Source organism: Ahaetulla prasina, chromosome 8, assembly GCF_028640845.1.
Source record: "Ahaetulla prasina isolate Xishuangbanna chromosome 8, ASM2864084v1, whole genome shotgun sequence".
NCBI classification, from domain to species: Eukaryota; Metazoa; Chordata; class Lepidosauria; order Squamata; family Colubridae; genus Ahaetulla; species Ahaetulla prasina.
Window position 1 is genome coordinate 46,410,047 of NC_080546.1, and position 23,067 is coordinate 46,433,113.

Genomic DNA, 23,067 nt, shown 5'->3' on the forward strand with positions numbered 1-23,067 from the left:
GGGGGTATAGAAATTAAATTATAAATAAATAAATAAGTTTGTTTTAAACGAAAAGCAGGAAATGTTTTTGTGTCCAGGAGCCAGATTTTGGGTTATGAAAACTGCAATTATTTTGGGCTATAGCAGATCAATTATGCAAAGTAGATGAGATGATAGATCATGTAAAGCATTAGGGATTCCTATAGGTGGAATTGGAGTTTTTGGAGGTATTATGTTTTGGATGAGTGGGTTGTTCTTTACTTTTTAAAAACAAATAAAAATACAAAAATATACATCACAACAAACCTTGGTATTTTCTCCACAAGTCATTTGGTAGCAATATCTTGGTGGCACAAAGGGAAAGAAGAATCATACTAAGTAGACTTCTCAGCGATTTCCAGTACAATTCCTCCCTCCAGAAATCCTTTCAATGGGACAATTGGTTATATTGATTCTGAGGCAAGAGAAAGGAGAGAAACCAGCCTATTGGGCTTCAGGAGGTCTTTTGACTCCCTCCATCCTTTTCCACAGGCAGTTGGTGGCAATTGGTCTCAGATGGGATAGAGCAGGTAACTATTAGTAAAGTCCAGTGACAATTGCCATTGTTTTGATCAAAAAATAATATCTTCCAAAATATTATACCTTTATAGATTATTATAAAAATATGTTCTCTCCCCCCTTCCTATGCACATACATACATAATGGCCAATATTAATAGCATATCAATATCAATATACTATTGATATACTAAGAGTATAGCTTTTAGAACTTTCTGTAAAAACTGACGTATAATGAGAGAAAGAACACTAGTCACTGTATGAGGAGAAAAGTCTTTTCTTATTTCTCTGTCTCTGTTCCTCTTTCATGGGTATCTTTCAAGGTTAGGAAAGGTTTCTATTTAGGAAAATGTTTGGAAGACTGCAAGACATATTATCTTTTTATAGCATTTTATTTTTTTAAAAAATTGAATGAATATGCTGTAGAAATGTTTCCAGGGATATTTTTAAAGCCCCCAGATTAGTACAGATAAATCAAAATAAAGATCAGTGTCTTTATGGGAACCTGAAAACTGAGGTTATTTGCCTCAAAATTATTTTCTTAGAAATAAATTTGTATAAAAAAGTGACAGCAAAGCAGAAAGCTAACTTAAAAGTAAAGCTTTATAATAAAGAAATATGGAATGGATTTTTATTTGAAATATCTACGTATTTGCAGATATAAGGTTCCCCTCTTCTCCCAATCCCATTTCCAAGAAAATAGAGTATATAGGAATGAGTTTGCCATAGTCCTTTCTCTCTGACTCCCTCCAGCTGGATCAGGATATCTCCCAGAATTTCATCTATCGTCAATAGGAATTCATGAGAGCTGTTGTCTTAATGCATTCAGAGAGAATTGTAGACAGATTTATTGGATCATATCTCAATGTACTTCTAGCCAAGGAGTCAATAAACTACAGAGATCTGTCAGAAATCTCTGACAGGATTGCAAGAAAAACTGATGGATAAGAACTATGAACATCTTTATATCATGGAGCTTTTCTAATAACAACATAATTATAAATATGAAGCTATTCTAGAGTATTATTTATCCTATGTAGTCCCCTTTCTGTTCATAAATATGGGGATTTTATCACCTTGTTAGGCAATTTAGAATGCAGGATGTTTTTTTTCTTCTCAGCCAGGTCAAATGGGGGAAAAGTAATATCCTAGCATATCTTATTACTTGTCCAGCTTTTTATACTTTGATACTTCTCATTTGTGCAACACACTATCACTCTTCCTTCCCTTCCCTTTTTTCCCCCGTTCCCTTTTCTTCCCTTCCCTTTTCTTCCCTTCCTTTCCCTTTCCCTTTCCCTCTCCTCTCCTCTCCTCTCCTCTCCTCTCCTCTCCTCTCCTCTCCTCTCCTCTCCTTTCCTTTCCCTTCCCTTCCCTTCCCTTCCTTTCCCTTACCCTTCCCTTCTCTCACTGAATGATATTCAAAGTTAATTGGAGGCTGAATCTTGAAGGATTCTGTATTCTAAAAAGTATATTTTAGACGTCATTTTTCTAGTCAACTGTTTAGTTGCAGAATTGCCATTTTGCATTTGTGTGTATCTCTGGATGAATAAGATTTTGTTTTCTTTCATCCATGTTCCATAATTATTATAAATGGGAGTGGGGGGGCGGTCTTATTTCCTATATTCTTAGCTTTGTAAAGCTATTGTGCATCTGTAGTTAATTCCTTCTGATAATTCTATGTGGTCTTTTTTTTTCCTCAGAAGTGAGCACCCTCTTGCACAGCTTTATTGCCACTCAATAATGGAACATCATCATTTTGATCAGTGCCTGATGATCCTAAACACACCGGTAAATGATAGTTGTGTTTATAAGAAAAGCATGTCCAATTTAGTCTTTGAACAATTTCCAGTAGTATCTTTCAATCGCATTCTAAGCTGTGCTACTAAGCTTTTCCAATGCTGTCTGATAAGCTTGTTAATATTTTGATAACACACACTAACTTGACCCTAATGAAAAAAGGAAAAAAATGCTTAAGAATTCTGCTTAATTTTTCTAAGGAACCTTAAGCACTCTTGGTATTATCAAGATTTCCAAACTTGTGGAAGCAGTGAACTAAAGGCAAGACTTGTACATCATTATTTTATTCTTTCTTGTGAACTTTGGTAATGACCAAACAAAAAGTTACAAAATATTTTCAGCTCAGTATGAAACCCTTATTCCTTCTGTTACTTTTATTTCCATGTTTTTGTCAGTTGGAAATTCTCTTAATTTCACTTACATTACAAGCTTAAAGATAGATATCTGGAACAAGATGTTTATACATAAGCTACAAGGTTACTTACACACATTGCAAAATGTCAGTGAAATTACATCAGCAGAGCATATTTAAATAATGCATCTTTGTTGGTGAAGCTGTGCCAGGTCCTGCATGAATTTAGAGTAGCATAAGGATTTGATAGAGCACAACAAGACAATTAATGTCAGGCAAATTCTATTCCTTGTATTTAACAGCAGGTGTAGGTGTACATAAAGTTTTGTTTCATCTTTTCCACTTCTATTTTTGGCAGAAGGAAGTGGTAACGAATAATTTCATCTTTTTTTTCTCAGAAAATTTGCAATGATTTGTGTATGTGTGTTATTGTTATTGTTGATGCTGCATGGCAGTGTCAGCAGTGTGCACAAAAATATAGATACATAAAAATAGCTTTTTTTTAGCGATTGATGAGAAAAACTCAGTAGCAGCTGCTTATATTTTCTCAGCCAAATAGTTCAAAAAAAGAATTTATATTTTCTTAGGGTCCTTACCTAGTTATGTTTTCTTCTTGCTGAGTTTTAATAACTGGGTTTTTAAAAATTCAATATTTTTGCTTTCAGTGTAGAAGAAAATCATGTAATATGTAGAATTTAACAAGAGCCTGTTAAAGTTACTGTATCATTATAATCAATGCATTCTTTTCATAAATATTCCATTGTTTTCTTTTGGACCAAGGGCAGTCAGATTCTCAGTGCTCTTTCTATTGAAGAATACAAGGCAACATTGAAAATCATCAAGCAAGCTATTCTTGCCACAGATTTAGCACTATACATAAAGTAAGTTGCTGTTATGGTATTATAATTAGACTTTCTGGTTAGATATGTGGTTTTTCTGCTCACTTTTTTAAGAATGTAAAATTGTACTAATTTTCCTTTTCAGGCATTTAATAATTATTATTTAAATTTTGTATGCTTTTCAGAAGAAGAGGAGAGTTTTTTGACCTTCTGCGGAATAATCAGTTTAACCTACAAGACCTTTATCAAAAGGAATTATTTTTGTAAGTTTTTTTAAGGACATTATTATCGTCTAGTCTGGTTTTTTTCCCTAGAGTTTAGCAATGATTGGTTTGCTATCATTGGGTGATTGGGCTAGGCAGAACAAAAATTACATGAATATGGGTGAATTACTTGCTTCTAATTATTTGGTAAGGTCTCATATTATTTGCCAAACAAGATTATTTCCCAACATGATTTGACGAAATACCATATTGTTCTTTGGATGAAAGTCTATTGTTTAAAAGCATTGATCTGTTAAAATTGGTTTTCTTAGCTTTCAGGAAAAAAATATTCATTTTGCTTTGCATCAGAGTAGTTAGTTTACATTTACAACAGGAACTTAGTCCTTCAGCAAGAATCAGAGATTCATTATGGATATAGGAGACTTTTGCTTTATAGTACACTGTATATAAAAACTGGGGATGGTTTCTATGCTCTTATATATGTGGCCTGATGGGAGCTTTTGACATTTTCAGTTAGTACTGACCGATCAACATACCATGAGCTTTTGCAACATATTATCTTGCTTGTTAATACTGGTGATAAATGAATGACTGAGCTGTCACAAATAGCCATTGAGGATAAAGATCTGGCCACAGGCTGAGCCTATAAATTGTATAGATCTGGTTTCAGAACACTGAACCTTATTGTTTCCTCAAGTTTTTTTCTTTTTTAATGGGACAAAGTTTTATAGCAGCCCAGCATTGGTAGCAGCAGTTATTATTAAATGTATAAGTCATCAAAAGGGAAAGAATTTTGCCTTTCGTGAATTGTATGAGAAAGACAAGCAAAGAAAGATGTGATCTACAGTGACATATAATTATGTAAATCAGTGACTGTAATGGTCTGGGCTAGATATAGAACATTCATGGATGTTTTAAGCATGGACTATGTTATGGAGATGTTTCCAGCTATGTTCCTAAGAACAAGTCCCCCAATGATCCAGTCATCACTAGCTGCATGCTGGCTGGGGAAATCTGGAAATTGGAGGCTAAGGTAGAGTAACACTTACTATACTCTTCCAATAAGAATTGGGAATGGTCACTTAACACAGCAATCTATGACTGATTACTAGAGAGAGAAAGAAAATAAATGGTAGGAACAATGAAATACCACTTTGAAAAGGAGCTAGGTTCTCCTTTTAATATTAATATTAAGTCCCACCATAATGAATATTATCATTTGCAGCCATTCAAGTCATAACAAATTTGTATGTTTCCAAAGTTTTGTTTTGTTTTTTCAATGAAATTTGGGGTGTCACAGATATCCTAATTTTGCTACAGAAGTGGAATGCTTTTCAAAATATATACGGTAAAAGCATGGCTTTGTGGTTTTTACAGGGCAATGCTGATGACTGCGTGTGACTTATCGGCAATAACAAAACCATGGCCAGTTCAGCAGCGGGTAAGTATCTACCAAAAGCCTGATCAGATTCCTTATTTTCCTGAACATACTGTTCCTGCTATTCCTCCCATCTGAATCCACTGTGCATTTGGCACAGATATTAATTGCTGCCTAGCAGATTATTGTACAAAGTGACATTGCAGTGAAATGTGACACATTAAAATCAGGGTAAAAATTCTTAGAAAGGCAGCATTAAAAATATTGCCTAATTTCTCTCTCTTTCTTTCTTTCTCTCCTTCCCTCCCCCACCGCCCCTCTCTATTTATAATCTGCCCATAATCTACTATGCTATACTAGATACATTTATCTAGTATATCATGCTTACATTTACTGAAAAAGATAGCAGATATATATTTTCCTTCATGCAGATTGCTGAACTTGTAGCTGCAGAATTCTTTGACCAAGGAGATAAAGAAAGAAAAGAACTTAACATTGAACCCACAGTAAGTAGAAGCACAACATTTTAAGATTGTTTTGTTCTAGAAATTTATTTTATACAGCATTTTTATTATTTCATGCAGATCAAATATTTCTATCAAATATAGTTAGAATTCTTTATCCTTTACCAATAAAGGACAATATTTGTAGCTCAGGTTTGAAATGAAGGGTTGAACTGAGGGGTTGAAAAGAGCATTGATGATGTTATCATTGGGTAATTAAAAATCTGCAAGAAAACAACTAAGCTCAGAGAGCATTAAGGACTCCTCTTTTTCCTTTATTGTAACACGATCAGGTAATTACTGAAACATGAAATGTCTATAGGTTTCCAAAAAACCTTAACAACAACAAAACCCCAAGCTTTCAACTTTTTATGTGTATTGATTAACGCCCTCCAAACAGTGATCACCATCATGTTCAAACTAGCATTTATGGGGTCAATGATGTTCATTTCACATAAACTTCATTTGATTTCTGTGGTTGATTATTTAGCACTGAGAGTCTGTAATTAAATATACAGTATGTTCTATCTCTCTTGAAAAATTGCAGTGAAAAGAAACCTGAATCTGTGATACTGAATTTGTGCTGTAGTTTATATAGGATGTAACTAGCCATTTCATACTGCACTTGTAAAATTAGGATAACGTATATAGAATGGTTTTGGGGTGAGGTGTCATCTGTACACTGACGACACGCAGCTGTACATTTCCACCCCAAACCACCCCAGCGAAGCCGTTGAAGTGATGTCCTGGTGCCTGGAGGCCGTATGGGTCTAGATGGGGAAAAACAGGCTCCAGCTCAACCCAGCCAAGACTGTGGATGCTGGCTTCCTGGTACAATCAGCTGAGGCCATCACTGACTGTGGGGGGGCGAATCTTTGGCCCCCATGGAGAGGGTTTGTAATCTAGGCGTCCTTCTGGATGCAGGGCTGTCGTTAGAAGAACATATGACAGCCGTCGCCAGAGGAGCTTTTTATCAGGTTCGCCTGATACGTCAGTTACGTCCCTTCTTGGACCGGGATTCCCTATGCACAGTCACTCACGCCCTCGTCACTTCCCGCCTGGATTACTGCAATGCTCTCTACATGGGGCTCCCCTTGAAGAGTACCCAGAGGCTTCAACTGGTCCAGAATGTGGCTGCGCGGGTGATTGAGGGAGCAGCTCGAAGCTCCAATATAACCCTTATCCTGCGCAGGCTGCACCGGCTTCCGGTTGCCTTCCGGGTGCAATTCAAGGTGTTGGTTATCACCTTTAAAACGCTCCATGGCTTAGGACAGGGCTACTTACGGGACCGCCTGCTGCTACCGGTGGCCTCCCGTCGACCAGTGCGCTCCCACAGAGAGGGTCTCCTCAGGGTGCCGTCGGCCAGACAATGTCGACTGGCGACCCCCAGGGGAGGGCCTTCTTTGTGTGGGCTCCAGCCCTCTGGAACGACCTACCCCCAGGGATACGCCAACTCCCTGACCTCCAGGCCTTCTGGCGTGAGTTGAAGACTCTTTTATTTCATCGTGCAGGACTGGCCTAATAGTTTTTTAATAGGGGTTTTTAATAGTTTTTAGAATTTTCAGCCTATTTAAATTAATCTTTTAAATTTGTTTTTAATTTTTATATTTGTTGTTCTTAGTTGGCTGTAAACCGCCCTGAGTCCTTCGGGGGAAGGGCGGTATAGAAATTGAAATAATAAATAAATAAATAAATAAATAAATAAATAAATAAATAAATCTGAAAATAACAGTTATGACTTAGCTAGCACTTCCAAGGTTTATGCTTTCCAAAGAATATGCTCTATGTGTACTTTGTCTGATATTAAAGGAAGTCACCAGAATAACTGAGTTATCGTAACGAGAATACTCCGAGACAGAACATTGATATGAAATGTATTTTCTATAAAAGGAATTTTTTGGGGATGATCTGAATATATGCTCCACAACTTGGAAATACATGTGTCTGTTTTTTTTTTATTATAAATCAGTCAGCATTAACTTTAAGCCATATGAAAAATGATCTGTTGAGACCAAAGGCATGATGAAGTCACATTTAAGTGCATATTTCCATTTACATTGATTTTTTTCATGGGATTTTGACCTGGTTCATTTAGAGTCTCCATTAACAATATTATGGTAACATTAATGGATTGTACCTCCTCAATACAGTTCCTACTTCGCAATTAAAGAAATTAGGGGTCAACAAAACTGGCTTATCAATGACTATGTAGGTTACTGAGATTGAACTGGGATTTGAATGTAGACCAACCTCTCCTGACTGAAAAGGATAAGGTGATGGACACGGTCATATTTGAATGCTCTAAAACTAATCTTGCTCCAATATTTGTATTTCCCCCCCCCAGGATTTAATGAACAGAGAAAAGAAAAACAAAATTCCCAGCATGCAAGTTGGATTCATTGATGCTATCTGCTTACAGCTTTATGAGGTATTCTGTATGAAACTGTCAAAGGACATAATCATTTGTATCAGGGTTATTTGCAAGTACTGAATTAAACACTGCATTTTTTGTTCAAAAGGATTTAGGTGTAAGTAGATGACAGTAATTACCTGTTGAGATGAAGGCTTCAAAACCTTAAAAGCATATTTCAAAGAAGTTTATTTTATTTCAAAGTGTACAGCCAGACAACACTGGTTTCAGTGCCTAATGAGAGACAGAGGCTCTCTCGTAAGACTTGATTCTCTTTCCATTAATTTAATTCATGTTTCTGTTTTTGCAGGCATTAACTTACATATCCGAAGCCTGTTACCCTTTGCTTGAGGGCTGCAGGAAGAACCGGCAGAAATGGCAAGCTTTAGCTGAAGAGCAGGAAAATAATTTGATCATTGGAGAAAGCAATCAGCCCAAACGGAACTGAAATAGACATTCATTAGGACATATTGGTTTACAAAGAAGATATTTATGTATAATAATTTGGAGATACCTAATGTTTTACTAGACACTGTGTGAAATAGGTGCATAATTTGCCACTGCTGTATTTTAAATAACAAGAAACATATATTTTTGCACAGCACTCAAGAACACAATATGAATTATTTTTATGTAGTCTGATGTATCATAATTGTATATTTCCAATCGATCTGCAACTAGCAGATCTAATTAGTCATGCTCGGTTAGATAATGATATGGAAGTGGATAGTTTTTAGGACTGCTTCAGAAAATTCTTGGTACTGAGTTGTATATAGTTATTTAGTTTTGGTCAATGGCCAGTACTTTAAAAATTACTGTATGTGGCACTTTCTGGTTTATTTTTTTTATAATGCCTCTTCTTAAATGTAAATAATGAAAAAGTAGTGTTGCATTTGAAAGCTAGAAGTTAACAGAGAAGCAAGCTGGGCAGAATTTGCTTGGTGTGGGGGAGGAACTAGAGCACTGAATTAATATTGCTTGTTCTAAGAAATCTGTTTTTTTCAGGGTGAGGCATGTTGAGCTCAAAGGCTAAAGTACAAGTCTCAAGGGAATATGCTGCATCTGTGATTTTTCCTGTCATGGGAATGCTTGAGTTTACTCATTATGTTGCAGCAGCTGAGGAAAATCTGCAAATGAAATTGTCCACAGTTCCTTAATAATAACGAAAGGTTTAAGAAATATATAATTAAAATTGTATTACTTAAATCACAAGGAGTACTTAAGTTGTGAAAAAGCTGGAAACGGGGCACGTAGACAGAAAGAAAGAAAAAAGATGAAAATGATCTTCAGTTCATTGGAATCAAAATACAGTCCTGCTTAAAGAACACTAGATAGAGAAACCCATGAAATCAACAGAGTACACTATGAAAAAGCCAAGCTGCATTTTAAAATGGAATAATTGCTCTGGGTATCTTAAAACAGTATCAAAAGATCAGAGAGAAGTCATAGCCAGAACTACTTAAAAATAACTGTTCATATTTTTTTAAGGAGTGGCTTTTCAAATGAAGAATGCTCTAGAATTTCATAAGACTGAATTTAATGAAGCAGAATCACAGAGTTTGTAAACTGTATGGAATTGCCAGAAGCATTCAAGGAACTCTATCAAAAGTAGCTTTAAAGAAAGTTAAAGAATGTAACAACAGGGAATGTCATAGCTCAGTGGTGTCAAACTCAAGGCCCGCAGACTGGGTCTGGCCTGTGGGGTGCTTAGATCTGGCCGTGGGGCTGCCCTGGAAACAGTGAAGGACCAACCTCTGGTGCCTCTGCCAGTGAAAACAGAGGTTGGGAGGGCTGCATGCTGCAAAGGATTGCAGGAGGCCATCGCAGTGGAAAATGGAGCTCGGGTCCCCTTTTTTGCTGGCAGAGTGCTCAGGCCATCACAGGCACCTCCGTCATGAGTGACATTGATTTGGCCATGCCCACCCTAGCCACGCTCACCTTGGCCCCTCGAGGTCAGACACAACCCTGATGCGGTCCTCAATGAAACCGAGTTTGACATCCCTGGCCTAGATGAAACAAATCCTACTGGCAGTCAAGAAAAACAATGTCCAGGGTTACCAGCTGACAGACAAAATGAGGACGTGTCCCTTTTGTCCTTATGTCCTATGGCTAGCTGACATAGCTTTAAAATCAAATATTGTCCAGTTTTTTGAGTATGTAAAAAGCTGTCTCTTCCTGAGCAGCTTTTCTCAATGGTGCAGCATTTCCCTAATAAACGCTAAATGCAAGTGAACAAGGTCAGCACTGTGACCTTAATTAGTACCTTCCCTCAGCTGTGTGCTACTGCCTCAAACTGACAAGACCTTAATCAATTACAGGTAGTCTTCAATTTACAATCACAACTGGGATTTAAATTTCTGTCACTGAGCAATGTGATGATTAAGTGAATCGTGCCCAATTTTGCAATCTTTTTTGCCACAGTTGCTGAATGAATCACACAGTTATTAAGGTTCCCCCATTGACTTTGCTTGTCAGAAGCCCACTGGGAAAGTTGTAAATGATGATCATGTGACTTTGAGATGCTGCAACCTTCATAAATACATGCCGAGCTGCCAAACACCCACGTTTTAATCATTTGTCCATGGGGATGCTATGCTGTGATGGTCATAAGTGCAAGAACTGGTCATAAGTTGTTTTTTCAGTGCCAGCATAACTTTAAACAGTTGCTAAACTTTTTTGGTAAGTTTTTTACTGTAATTTTTGTTGTGGATGCCAAAAAGGATAACCAGTGTGTCTTCCTTTGCCTGTTCAGATATCTGGTAATCCTAACCGCGTATAAAACAATCTTTGGATTGCCAGAACTATTTGTCCATATAAATTATTCACATATGGTAACTTTTGCCACAATACTACTAGACATTAAAAAGAAAACATATCTTTTTTAAATTTTTGGTAAATAGAACACTTGCACTTTTTTGTTTTAATACCATCAGGCTTACTGTTAGGGAAACAGCTTAACTTATTAATGAGGTAAAAGCTATCATCTGGTTTCTCTCAAGATTATTGTATCTTTATATCTTTAGAGAACAAAAGAAGCTCATCTTAAAGAAACAGGAGCTTTATTTATTAGGGGCTTCTGGGAAAGGTTCTCTTATTAGCTGTCATGCTAAGAGCTTATTTATGAGACTCTAGATCTGAATTAACTTTGGGATGGTGGTACAAATAAGGTCAGTTAGCATGAGTATGTTTTTATGGTGTGCAATAAAAAGCATTATGAAATCTGATTTCCGTCCTGGAGCTCAAGACTAGCTTTTTTGTAGGGTTGGCTAATGGTGAGGTTATTACAAGGCTTTATTGATTGCAACATTTTAAAGTCTCCAGTTAGTCAAATTAAAGCACTCAACTTTACTTCCATAACCACCAAACAATATATATTCACTAAACTTTTCACTCCTCCTCATACATTTGATAAAAATGTTAGCTATCATTTGATTGACCCTTTTTACAAAAGCTTATTTGTATCATTTCTGACAAATCAATGTAGTTTCATTAGTCCCTGGCACCTTGCAGTATTCTGAAGCTAAGCAGGCTGTCCCCATGCTGTTCTCAGATTAGTGACATACTACAAACATTTCTTCGGAGTAGAATAATTTCCCACCAACTGAGGCTTCTCTTTGACATGGTAATTTTAATGAGTCTGATTTGAGGGAAAGCTTTCCTATGCAGGAGTAAATGATCTGAAACTTGTGGTGTCCCTTCTAGGAATACCAGTACAGATTAAAATCCTATGTCCATATTTAAGGGGGAAAAGCTAACTGATTAGTTTAATAATATATTAATACTGAGGTTAATTAATATATGAGGATATTAATTAATTACTATATTAATATATGTGGTTATTATTTTAATGAGGTTATATAGGGTTAGTAAAATCTAACAAATGGAATTTAATATAAAATCTCAACAAATTGCTTAAATTCTAATCTTAAAATCACTAACATGGATAGCATACTACTATAGTTCTTAGGTGTGGTAGAATCTCCTTAATTATGGTTTAATCTGTATGAAAGTAAAACCGATTACTAATGTTTTGTAGGTAAGTACAAATCAGATTAAGGAAGACAAATTATATGTAAACAAAGAACTTGCAGAATTCATTTTTGAGAAATGAGTCTAACTGTTCCCCATTTTTTGTCTGAAATGAATACCACTTAAATAGACATATTGAACTAAAGCATTAGGGTATGTCTCTTCCTTAATTTAATGAATATTTTAATAAAGTTATTAAAGATTCGGGAATAATTTTTTTCAAAGGAACGTAGTTCTATTCATTTATAAAGACCAAATTATTTTAGTTTGTCATCTTTATTATTTTATGAAGTCTATCATATGTACCATGGGAGACTTCAGTTTCATGCATCTGTAAAGAATGCAAGAAATAATATATTTGAAATTGTAACATGTTCATTTTAAAATGTACATTTTAAAGGGTTAAATTCAAAACCAAACTAATTCCTGTTGAATGCTGAATCAGTGATTGGTAACAATTGGTAACAATTCATGGATTTTTAGATTTGTGCAATTTTAAGTAGATAATATATGTGAAGCTTATCAGTGAAATATGGAATATGTAGAAGTTTCCAAAACTACTTCCAACTTAAAAAAACAAAACACCAGATTCTCAATTTAAGATAATTGGATTTTGGGATGTTAACTTCCCAAAACATTGACCATCCATTTGTTTCAAACCAACATTTTGGGGGCAGTGATGTTCATTTCAGATATACATATACATAATTTGACTTCTCAGTAGCTGATTATTTAGCATTGATAACCTAAATGTGTGATAAAAATGTGTTTTTTCTCCCTTGAAAAATTGCAATGGAAAGAAACCTGAATCTAAGATATTAATTTTTTTCTGCCTTTCCCATAAATTTAAGTAGCCATTTATAATGCAACTATACAATTAAAATAACGTGTATCTAGAATAAACCTGAAAATAAGAGTTATGACTTAGCTAGCATTATCACGTTTAGGATAAATATAGCAATTCAGTATCATCAGGCATATTTGATATAAACTCTGGACAGTACAATATTCTTGACTTACATAAAACTCACGTAAATTTTGGTGGAGTCATGAAGCCTTGTTCATTCCAATCAGATTAAAATTATATTTTACCCTTTTCTGTAAAAACTGTGGAGATAGATGTGGATGTTATCTCTGCTATCACTGCATTCTTCTATAAGCCATATTATATAAAGAGGCCAATGAATTTGTAACCTCCAATCCGTTCCCTCAATTTCTACTTGTTGTCTTTTATATGTAGAACGGGAAGAATAGCTGGAGATAGAAATAAAATGATATCGCTTTTTCCCCCTGATTTTTCATATTTCTCCAAATCACTGGGACATTTTCCATGGACAAACACCCAGCATTAGCTGAAGGCAAAGAAAATAGAAGAGGCAGTACTGCTAAGTTTGCCCTAATTTTCTTTCCTTGCATGTAAAATGTGTTTAGCATTATGACTGAAGAGGACATGTTTCCTTAGAATGCAGTAAGAATACTCACGATTTTGAGATGAATTTCTTTTACAGAAACTATTTATACATCACTTGCTGAACTAATAGGGTTCTGCTTTTTTCTGCTTTGAACAAATACAGTGTGTGTGCGTTTGTTTCTGAACACACTATTTTTATTTGTTACATATTTGTTGTAAACTTCTAAAAGCATATTTACCTTTGAAGGATTCCTCAAAGTTTAGATTTCTCACTTACTTCAGTTAGAAATATTTTTTTTATTTAAGGTAGCTAAGAGGCCTAGAAAATTAAATATGCTATTAAATCATTTTCTCTTAAGTTGCTATTAGTTATTTATTTTTGTTCATTATTTCTTCACTTTCCTAATTTAAAATACTGTAACAAAACAAGTTGAAATTATTGAAGGGTAAAATATACTTGCAGGTATCAGTAATCCTTGATTTACGACAACAATTGGGACTGAAACTTCCATTGCTAAACAATGCAGTTATTAATGGAGCCATACCTGAATTCACAAACTGTTTTGCCACGATTGTTAAGCAAATTACCATGGCTGTTCAATGAATCATGCTTTCATTAAGCAAACTTAACTTTGCCTATTGACTTTGCTTGTTCAAAACAAGCTGAGAGGCTCACCAATGTCAATGATGTGATTACACACACACACACACACACACACACACACACACAGGGCCTTGCAATGGTGTGTGGATTGACTAAGTGACTTTTTTCAGTACCATTGTAACTTTGAATGGTCATTAAATGAATAGTCATATGCAAGGGCTATATACATGTACATGTGTATATGTATATGTGTATACGTATATGTACCGTATTTTTTGGTGTATAAGATGCATCTTTGTATACCCAAAAAGAGGGTGAAAATCTGGGTGCGTCTTATACGTCGAATGTAGCCCCACCCACCCACCAGTCCCCACCCTTTGGACATTTTTGACCTCTGCGTGTTGCATTTTTGGGCGGTTCCAAGTGGAGGGGATCTGGGTCGGGGCACAGCCTGAGGAATGAGCCTCTTCAGGACGGTCTACGGGTGGGGGAATCTGCCTGGCAGCTTCAGCGAACAAGGCGGGCCTCACGGTTTGCAGCTGCTTCCCCCTCTGGCCGTCTAGTGGGCAGCTCAGGGCAGACAATGGCCCCAATGACTTTATTCCCCAGCAATGTGAGGAGCCGCCGCCACCACCTAAGCCCTCTCTGTACTTGGGAGCCCCTAAAGCAAAATGTCCCTCCTTTGTTTCAGGGGGTGGCCGGTTTCCCTCCAATGTGCTTTGGTGAACCAGTGAGGAAAGCATTTTCAGGTGGCGGCGCCAGCCACACTTTTTGGATTCAGGGAGGAAAGCACTTTGCATAGCATAACAGGGAATGGGGTGGGGGGGTTGATTGGTTGTTTGAAGGGGAGGGAGAAACTGCACCCAGATAAAATCTCCACCGTTAAGCAGGTCTTGGAGGACATGGCTGACTAGTTCTACAAGAGAAAAGGGGGAGGACCCAGGCTGATGTGGGGGGGCCTTCCTGGATGACACCGGCTTGGCTCTTTCCTCAGTGAAAGCCCTCTGCAAGGACTGCATGGTGGAGAGGTGCCAGGTGCTGTGGCTGAAGAGCCAGCTTAGCAAGTACTACAAAGCCATCTGGAACCTCCTCAAAACAGCTTGATGGTGGAGATCTTATCTCGAGCAGCCTGGGGGTGGTGGGGCAGAGGGCCAAAGCATCAGAATCCCCAGCTCCTCCACCTCCTCGAACACCGACCACAGCACGTGCATCTTCCCCCTTCCCTTCAAATGACCTGAAAATGCTTTCCTCCCTGGTTCCCCAAAGTGCTTTCCTTTGCAACCCTAACCCCGCCCCCATTCCCTGCTATGCTATGCAAAGGAAAGCGCTTCGGGGAACCAGGGAGGAAAGCATTTTCCTCCAATAAGTTTTCCGGAAAAGAACTTCTCAGTAATTGACACCCTCTTTCCAAGCCGAGTCTCTGAGGCACCTCTTGCTCGCAGTAGGAGGAGGGCGGCAGCGTAAAGCAGCGCCACCTTATGCTGGTAGGAGAGGTAGAATTCTTTTTTTCTTGTTTTCCTCCCCCAAAATTAAGGTGCATCTTATACTCTGGTGCATCTTATACACTGAAAAATACGGTATATGTGTGTGTGTGTGTATCTATATACATAAAGTATTTCTTAAAAACACCTGGTTTTTATGCTGATACATACTAATTCTCAAGCTCTAAAGAAAGCATATCATGATTGTGGTATTTCTGAAGTCCCATATTTTTAAAAATAATTTCTTAATGTTCGGTTTAAAAATATGAATAAATGTATATGCCTGACATATTTCAGTACATACTCTTTTTAGTTTTGCTTGGTCATCCTTGCATTAAATTTCTTGGCAAATCTGAATAATATTTTTTTTTGTATGCTAAAAGATTGCAATTTATTTTGAGTCATCTTAGCCATGCCATTATCACATTCAAGAGAGAGAGAAAATGAAGAAGAATGAAATACATAATTAAACTCAAGTAGGATATGTCAGGAATGAATCGGCATCACTCTTATCAGTTATGTTTTGAAGGGACAGGGTGGTGGTTGTTTTGCTACTCAGGCCTAAAACAACCATTTCTGCTGCAGGATTTGTAAAAAATTCTACACAAATACAAGGAGCACGCATTCGTTTAGCAAGACAACATTACCCAAAATTCTATGAAGTAAAATCAAATGGGGTCGGTCTGGGCACCATTCTCCATTCTGGTGCCTAGTTAGGAGTATGGGGACTTGCGAAGTTACAATTTCAGCACATCTGGAGAACGCCATGTTGAAAAAGAATGACCATCTTGCTTCCTTTTGTTCCAGGTTTCTCTGACAGCCCTGAGCAGCTTGGGCTAATGCCTAACAGCATAAATTATCTCACTAGGTTTTTTGAGGATAAAATAGGCAGCAGCCCATGCATGTAACCTGGACTGCATTGCAGGAAAGATGGGAGGTCTTGTAGAACCGGAAATTCAAAGTGAAGCACAGCAGGAACTTCCACCATTTGTAGAGAGTCTGGTTAATAGGTAGACCGGCCATTTCCATTTCAAATCTACAGAATTTTACATATTAGTTTGATATCTTCTTAGGTTTTTCTATAAACTGTAATATACTAATTATGAGAGATACTGCTTTCTCACGGAATTTTGTTATGATCCAATAATACCAATTTAATATATTCCACTTTATAGAAAGCTTAACAGGATATTGAGGTCTTAAATTAATGAAAATTTAAGGTATTCTAATGCCCATTACTTTGCTTTCAACAACTTCTATTGTACATGAAATTTTCTCAATTCACTGGTTTTATAGAAAACAAGCCAATTTTTCCTGATGGGTAAATATGGCATTATATTTTATGTAATCTCTTCAGAAAATAATATGTTCAGAAAATTGGAAGTATTAGAGATTTCCCATGTTCGTTGTTCATAGAGGTTGCTCACTGCTTCAGAATACTTCCTATCCTTAGCCTTTTGATCAAAATGTTTGCTTAACAGTTCTGCGATAGGATCAATTTTACAATAAGATTGGGGAAGTTCTAAGTAGAACAGTAGGTTTTCAACAGGGGATTTTCTTACTGAATTTCCTTTTTAGTCAATGTGTTTACAGTGGATCTTGTATGAATCACATTCACCATGTATTTCTTTCACATAGGAAAAGAAATTCTACATCCTGCCTAATTAAAAAATATTTCATTCTTTTTAAAAGAACAAGAAAAGTATTAGACGTTTTAGTTTTATTCATAATTTTGAAAGAGCTGCAACAGGTTTTGAATCAGTCGTAAGGGCATATTTTTAATTGGCTAAATCACACTTTAATAAAAGATAATAGACTAGCCCAAATATTCATTTAATATCTTGATCCAAACATTGACATTTTCTTTATTATTAGCTACAGTTTGCCAAGCATTGCTTAATGATGATTTTGAAGCTGTCTCTCAAAGTTCACTCTGGAGAGGATGAAAAAAAAAGACACTAATACCTCTTAGATAACAGCAATTATTAGATATATTGACATTGAAAATGCCTATCAGTTTCATACCAGCTTAGAATGGTTATATCCAATGAATCTGTTAAAATCAGCAGCACAATACAGGTGTGCTATCATTTGAAACACAACTACATAGAGACAATTCCTTATAACAATAAAACTGATAAATGTACTACTATTTAATCAACTCTATTTAGTGATTCTTCAGTACTGTGGATGAAACTATACTTTTTCTTCTACCACACTTGAACCTGCAGATTAATTTGCAGGGTCTTGGACAGGTTGCATATCACATACATATGGACTTCTGTCATTCAACAGAAGGGAGCTCAGAACAACAACTAAGGAGCTTCCCTAGTTGTCGCTTTTCCTGTGGACTTCATTCTGCTTCAATGAAGAATTTCTGCCTAAAGGTAGGATTGATTTTAAATTATATGGAAACAGAAATAATTCTTTAAACTTTTCCACTAATTTCAATTAGGCCAATGCTGGGTTCAGATCCTGGAAGTCATGACTATATGCTTCTTATTCTATGTGCTAATTATGAACTCAAATGCTTTAAAGCAGGGGTCTCCAACCTTGGCAACTTTAAGCCTGGTGGACTTCAACTCCCAGAATCCCCCAGCCAGCACTGGCTGGGGGATTCTGGGAGTTGAAGTCCACCAGGCTTAAAGTTGCCAAGGTTGGAGACGCCTGATTTAAAAGATCTTTTGTGGTAAAAATGAAAGAGTCCAAATGAGGCTAGTAGAAGCACAAGACGACAAAAGAAACCCCTAGTAGAATGGAAAAATTCCTCAAGCAACTAAGTGAATTAAGTATGTTCAATAGGCATGTGGCTCAGAAGGGAGCCATCCTGGAAAATAGAATGGTTTGCTGACTGGAATTTGCTTTGCTGTAAATAATCAGCTTCTCAGTTCATTCATAGTGAGGAATGACTAGTGTATAGCAGTTGAATGGATAGTTCTATTCAGATTGTAAGTAGTTTTAACAGCAATTTATCAGGTGGCACTATATAATCAATCAATCAATAAATAAATAATCAAATTTAAAAATATAAATAGCCTGCCTGCCTAATGCGCTTAGAACTTCCTTTTCACTTCATACCTTAAGCACTTCTTGAATCTTTCAGCCTTTTCTTTTTGTCTTGTTTCTGTTGTTCCTGCTCTTTCTTCCGTCCCCGATCTTTATTCAGTATTTTCTACAAGTGAAAGATTTACTCCTGAAAATTACTCAGGCCGTGCAAGAACTTCAGATAATTCATACCTCCCTGCTCCCTAATTTATGTGGGTCATGATTTTTTTAAAATATATATATATTTTCTTGGGAAGTATATGGCAATCAGTGCTGGATGACATTAAAGAAATTACTTACATATGATAACTCACCTCTTGTCCTTGGTTTTGCTTACCACCCTCATTTTTATCCTTAAAAAATAGAAAAAATAAAATCCATTTGTTTCCCCTTTTTATTTCTCAGAAAAAAAAATCAACACAAAACTGCTTGTTAGGGATAGGAAATCTGTGGCCTAACCCATCTTGCTGAACTGCTCACATGATCCATGTTGTGGGTATGTTGCTGCCTTTCTCTAAGACGTGTAAGATGCCTAAGATGGCTGGTGACTAAATAACTATTTAATAGAGCAAGTCAAAACCTTTAAATATTTGAGGATTTTCTTCCAAGCTATAGATAATCATAAATCACTATGTCACTTTAAATGCACTAAAACAAGTCTTGGCTTTATAAACCTTTTACTTCTTCAAAGGAGCTCAACATATACCTGCAGGGCTGAACATCTTCTTAGCTAAAATCTGAGCTCAGTTCCTTTGGGAAGCTGAATTGGGCCCCTAGAAGTCAGTCCTGCCTTTGGGAAAAGTTCAGTCCATGTTTTTGAGAACCATCTTTCAAGCACCTTGCTGAGTTTCAAAGACAGTCCTTTGCTGTGAAGCTGGCCTTCTTAAAATTGAAACTTCTGCCTGGATTTACATCTTCTTCTACTGATTTAAGGAATCCTTCTTATCAGTTGGTTCGGTCCCTTAAATTAGGACTGACAACTTCCAGTGTTCTTGGAGCCAGGCGATACACACCAAATTGCAGCTATTCAGGGCCTGCCATCGTCTCGATGGGCTACAAACATGCAATAACTGATCTCAAACAATGGGCCATTGATGGGCCACTGTTTGAGCCACTGGACAGTGGGCCACTCTCCATTTCCTCTCCAACCAGCTAGATATCTCAGTGGAGATAGAGCACTGGTGTCAAATGTGATTGTGTCACATGACCTATTGCAATGTTTTTTGCCTTTGTAGAGCCAGGGTGGGTGTGGCCTGCATGTGTCGCATCTGGCCCATGGCTTTGACACCCCTGAGTAGAGGAATAATTGAATCACTTTTGTAATTCTCTATTGCCCTTGCTATCCAGGCGCTTGCCAGAAATTATTATTTGTACTCTTTGCTAAATATCCTGGTTATTCCAATCCGTTTTATCTCAAGAATTTATTGTCAGATCAATCAGATTTTATTTCTTTATCCACAGCCAAGTGCCGTTTGCACAGTAGTTTGCACAGTATGCCATAGTAAACTGTAACCCTTTTAAGATATTTTAAAATAACTATTTTGTTTGTTTGTTACATTTATTGCCCACCCATCTTACCACACCGTAACTCTGCGCAGCTTTTTATCTTAATTAACTTTTGCACTCTACTTGCTACTCTATGATCAAATAAAGATTTGATTGCTTGATTGCTGCCTTCTTCTAACTTTAAGGGAATCCATGCTATTGAAAACATTTTCAGTCTTAAATTAAGTTTGCAAAGTAGATGTGCTTTAGACCAGGCATGTGGTTAGACACAGTGGAGCCGCAGAAGGTTTGCAAGGCATTTCTGATAACCTGTTGGTCCCTCGTATTCTCTACCTAGTGCTTTTCCCTTCACCATTTTCTCCCCTTCTCCGCCTTTCTGCATGGCTTTTGTACATTTTTGCCCTTCTACATTCCTCTCCATCTGGTTCTACTCTCAACTCCATTTTTCAGCATTCCAATCTGCATCTCTTTCTCTTTGTCTCTTTCTTTACAGTACTTTGTTTTTTCCCTCCCCAAATCATAAATGCTATGTAGCTTGCCCTCTACTGGTGGCAAATTTTAATGCATCGTTTTAATGATTTTTCTTACCAGGTAGTATTGGAGAAGGAACTTTGTACTTATATATTGAGTAAATAATAAATCTAAAGAATAAAATGAAAAAGAGAAAAAAAGGAAGTGTGCCCATCCATTTTGGTTCCTAATCCAACCCACTTTTGGAGTGTGGCTTCTGTTTTAAGATTTTTTCTTTTCTTTTTTAAATATACAACTCAAGATGGTGGTGAATATAACTATACTCCTTCCCCCACCTATTTTCCTCACAATAACAACCCTTTGAAAAGGGCTGAGAGTAACTGGCCCAAAGTTACCCAGCAGGTTTTTCAAGCCTAGGTTGACTAGAACGAGACTAGAATTTACATTGTGCTGGTTTCTAGACCAAGACCTTATACCAGTTTGTAAATCCAAGACTAAAGAGAATAAAGAGAATGAAACAATGCAACACGGAAAATAAAAGAATACAGCAAGGAATACCACAGGAAGAATAGTAAATAAAATAAATTATGTATAACAGTGGCCACCTATTTTTTCCTCTTAGGTATTTTAGGTTTTGATCTTATAGGTTTTGAAATGTCAGAGAAGATGCCAAGAGTACTTTCTGGCTAGAGTATCCTATATGCACAAGCCTTACGCAAATAGTAAAGCCCTCTTTCATTCAGGAGCATTTAGAGAAAGAAATACAAAGTTTAGGGAAGTTCTCAAGAAGATTTATCTGGAAGGCGACAGTGCTTTGGAATCTATATTCTGAAAATATTTGTGCAATGCCCATCCATCAGAAGGAGTATATGCTGCCAAGATCTTGGTCACCAGCAAGAATAGGGATGTGATTTTCCACAGCAATTCAGTGTTGACTGTGTTCTCTCATTCTGTTCTGTTTCAGTGAATTCTCAGTCCTAAAGAGTACAGTCCTGGAAACTATAAGGAGCTGCTGATTGAAGGATTCCTCCTGCATCCTAATCTACAGGATTAAAAGTGTTCTATAGATAGCAGCCTTTTTCAGTAGCAGGGTTATTTTTTAGCAGAAACTCACATTTTTCTTTTTATCTTTTTCTTCATAGCCCTGTAGAAGAGGGATATTCTGAATGTCTTAATTTCTGAGAACAGTATAACACAGTAAAAAGGCTAAAGAACCAATATCAGGCTGTTGGTTTGAGCTCCGAGCTTGGAATTTGGTTGCAAACATTTCGTTATCATTCGAGGATATGACATCATCAGCGCGTTTTGAGTTGTGCTTGTCAGACACACTGACGATGTCTCCTCAAATGGTGACAAAACGTTTGCAGCCAAATTGCCAAGCTCAAAGCTCAAACCAACAGCCTAACTACCAACCCGAGCTACTAATATTCAAACACATTTGAACCAATATCAATCAGGATGTTTATGATCTTATCAAATTTAGCAATAGTGCATTCCAAGCTACTTAACATTATCTTGAAACTTTTCTATTCTCTCCACAGCCAAAATCAATGTAAATTCATTCCATTTGCTCAAACCTTTTATGAAATTGGATTAATTTTATTTCTTTTAGTTAAAAATCAGATAATTTTAGGCATATGGAGAGTAGCTAAATAATATCTCAGACATATTATTTTGTTTTACAATATTAAAGCAACATTGTGGCATAAAGACTTGAAAACAAAGAAAATCACTTACTAGACCAATGTTCACACTGACTCCTGCCTGGAAAAAGGGAAAAGTGGATTATTTTATCTGCTTTATAAACAGAATTGCATGAAAGCCCAAAATGAATAGAAATATTTATAAGCTCAGTGATTTATTATTCAGTATAAGATAGTAGCTATTGACTTCCTTTTTCCTGGGGAATTCTCATACAATTTTACAACTGAAATAGAACTTCCAGAACTATACTTCTCTAGCCTGCTTAATAAGGTAACCAAGAGCTTTTATTCTTCTCCTCCGTTTCAGCTCGAAGCAGCTTGATTTTCATCCGTGCTTCCTTAATGAAACTGAAGATCAGCCAGTTATCATTTAAAAATTACAAGTTTTCACACAGTTTTCATTTGGTATCCAACTAGCAAGGTAACCTGAATAATGGGAGTATGTGATACAGTATCTGACAATAGCTGGCACATTCAGGGTAGATAATTAGAGTGGAAGAGATATTGCAACACTCATCAGAGAAGAAGAAACAGCCATTCAGAGTTACCAGGCTCTGAAGGAGTGGGAACAAAATCCTTCCCTTCTTGCTTTCTTCATTCATAGCTACTGGGCTTGGAGAATATAACTTGGATAGACAACTGTAAATATCAATATATCTGTAGACATCTGACAATAAGAGATGAAAACAATTGTAACCATTACTCCCAAGCTTGGAACTGAGATGAATTTGTCTGACTGGGAAGCTGATGCACATTAAGAAATGTCTTCTGGTTGTTC

The 23,067-nt window shown here is 36.7% G+C and overlaps 1 protein-coding gene across 3 annotated transcripts in view; it reads left to right on the forward strand.

Annotated features, from left to right (window-relative positions):
- PDE5A (phosphodiesterase 5A) overlaps nucleotides 1-13,362 on the forward strand; it is a 99,610-nt gene extending 86,248 nt beyond the window's left edge. For all 3 annotated transcript variants that reach the window (XM_058193601.1, XM_058193600.1, XM_058193602.1), the window contains exons 15-21: nucleotides 2,237-2,324; nucleotides 3,466-3,566; nucleotides 3,710-3,787; nucleotides 5,126-5,189; nucleotides 5,558-5,632; nucleotides 7,974-8,057; nucleotides 8,350-13,362. In XM_058193601.1, the coding sequence (XP_058049584.1) occupies nucleotides 2,237-2,324; nucleotides 3,466-3,566; nucleotides 3,710-3,787; nucleotides 5,126-5,189; nucleotides 5,558-5,632; nucleotides 7,974-8,057; nucleotides 8,350-8,487 (628 nt within the window). In that variant the 3' untranslated portion in view covers nucleotides 8,488-13,362. The remainder of the gene's footprint in view (nucleotides 1-2,236; nucleotides 2,325-3,465; nucleotides 3,567-3,709; nucleotides 3,788-5,125; nucleotides 5,190-5,557; nucleotides 5,633-7,973; nucleotides 8,058-8,349) is intronic.
- Nucleotides 13,363-23,067: the final 9,705 nt, after the last annotated feature.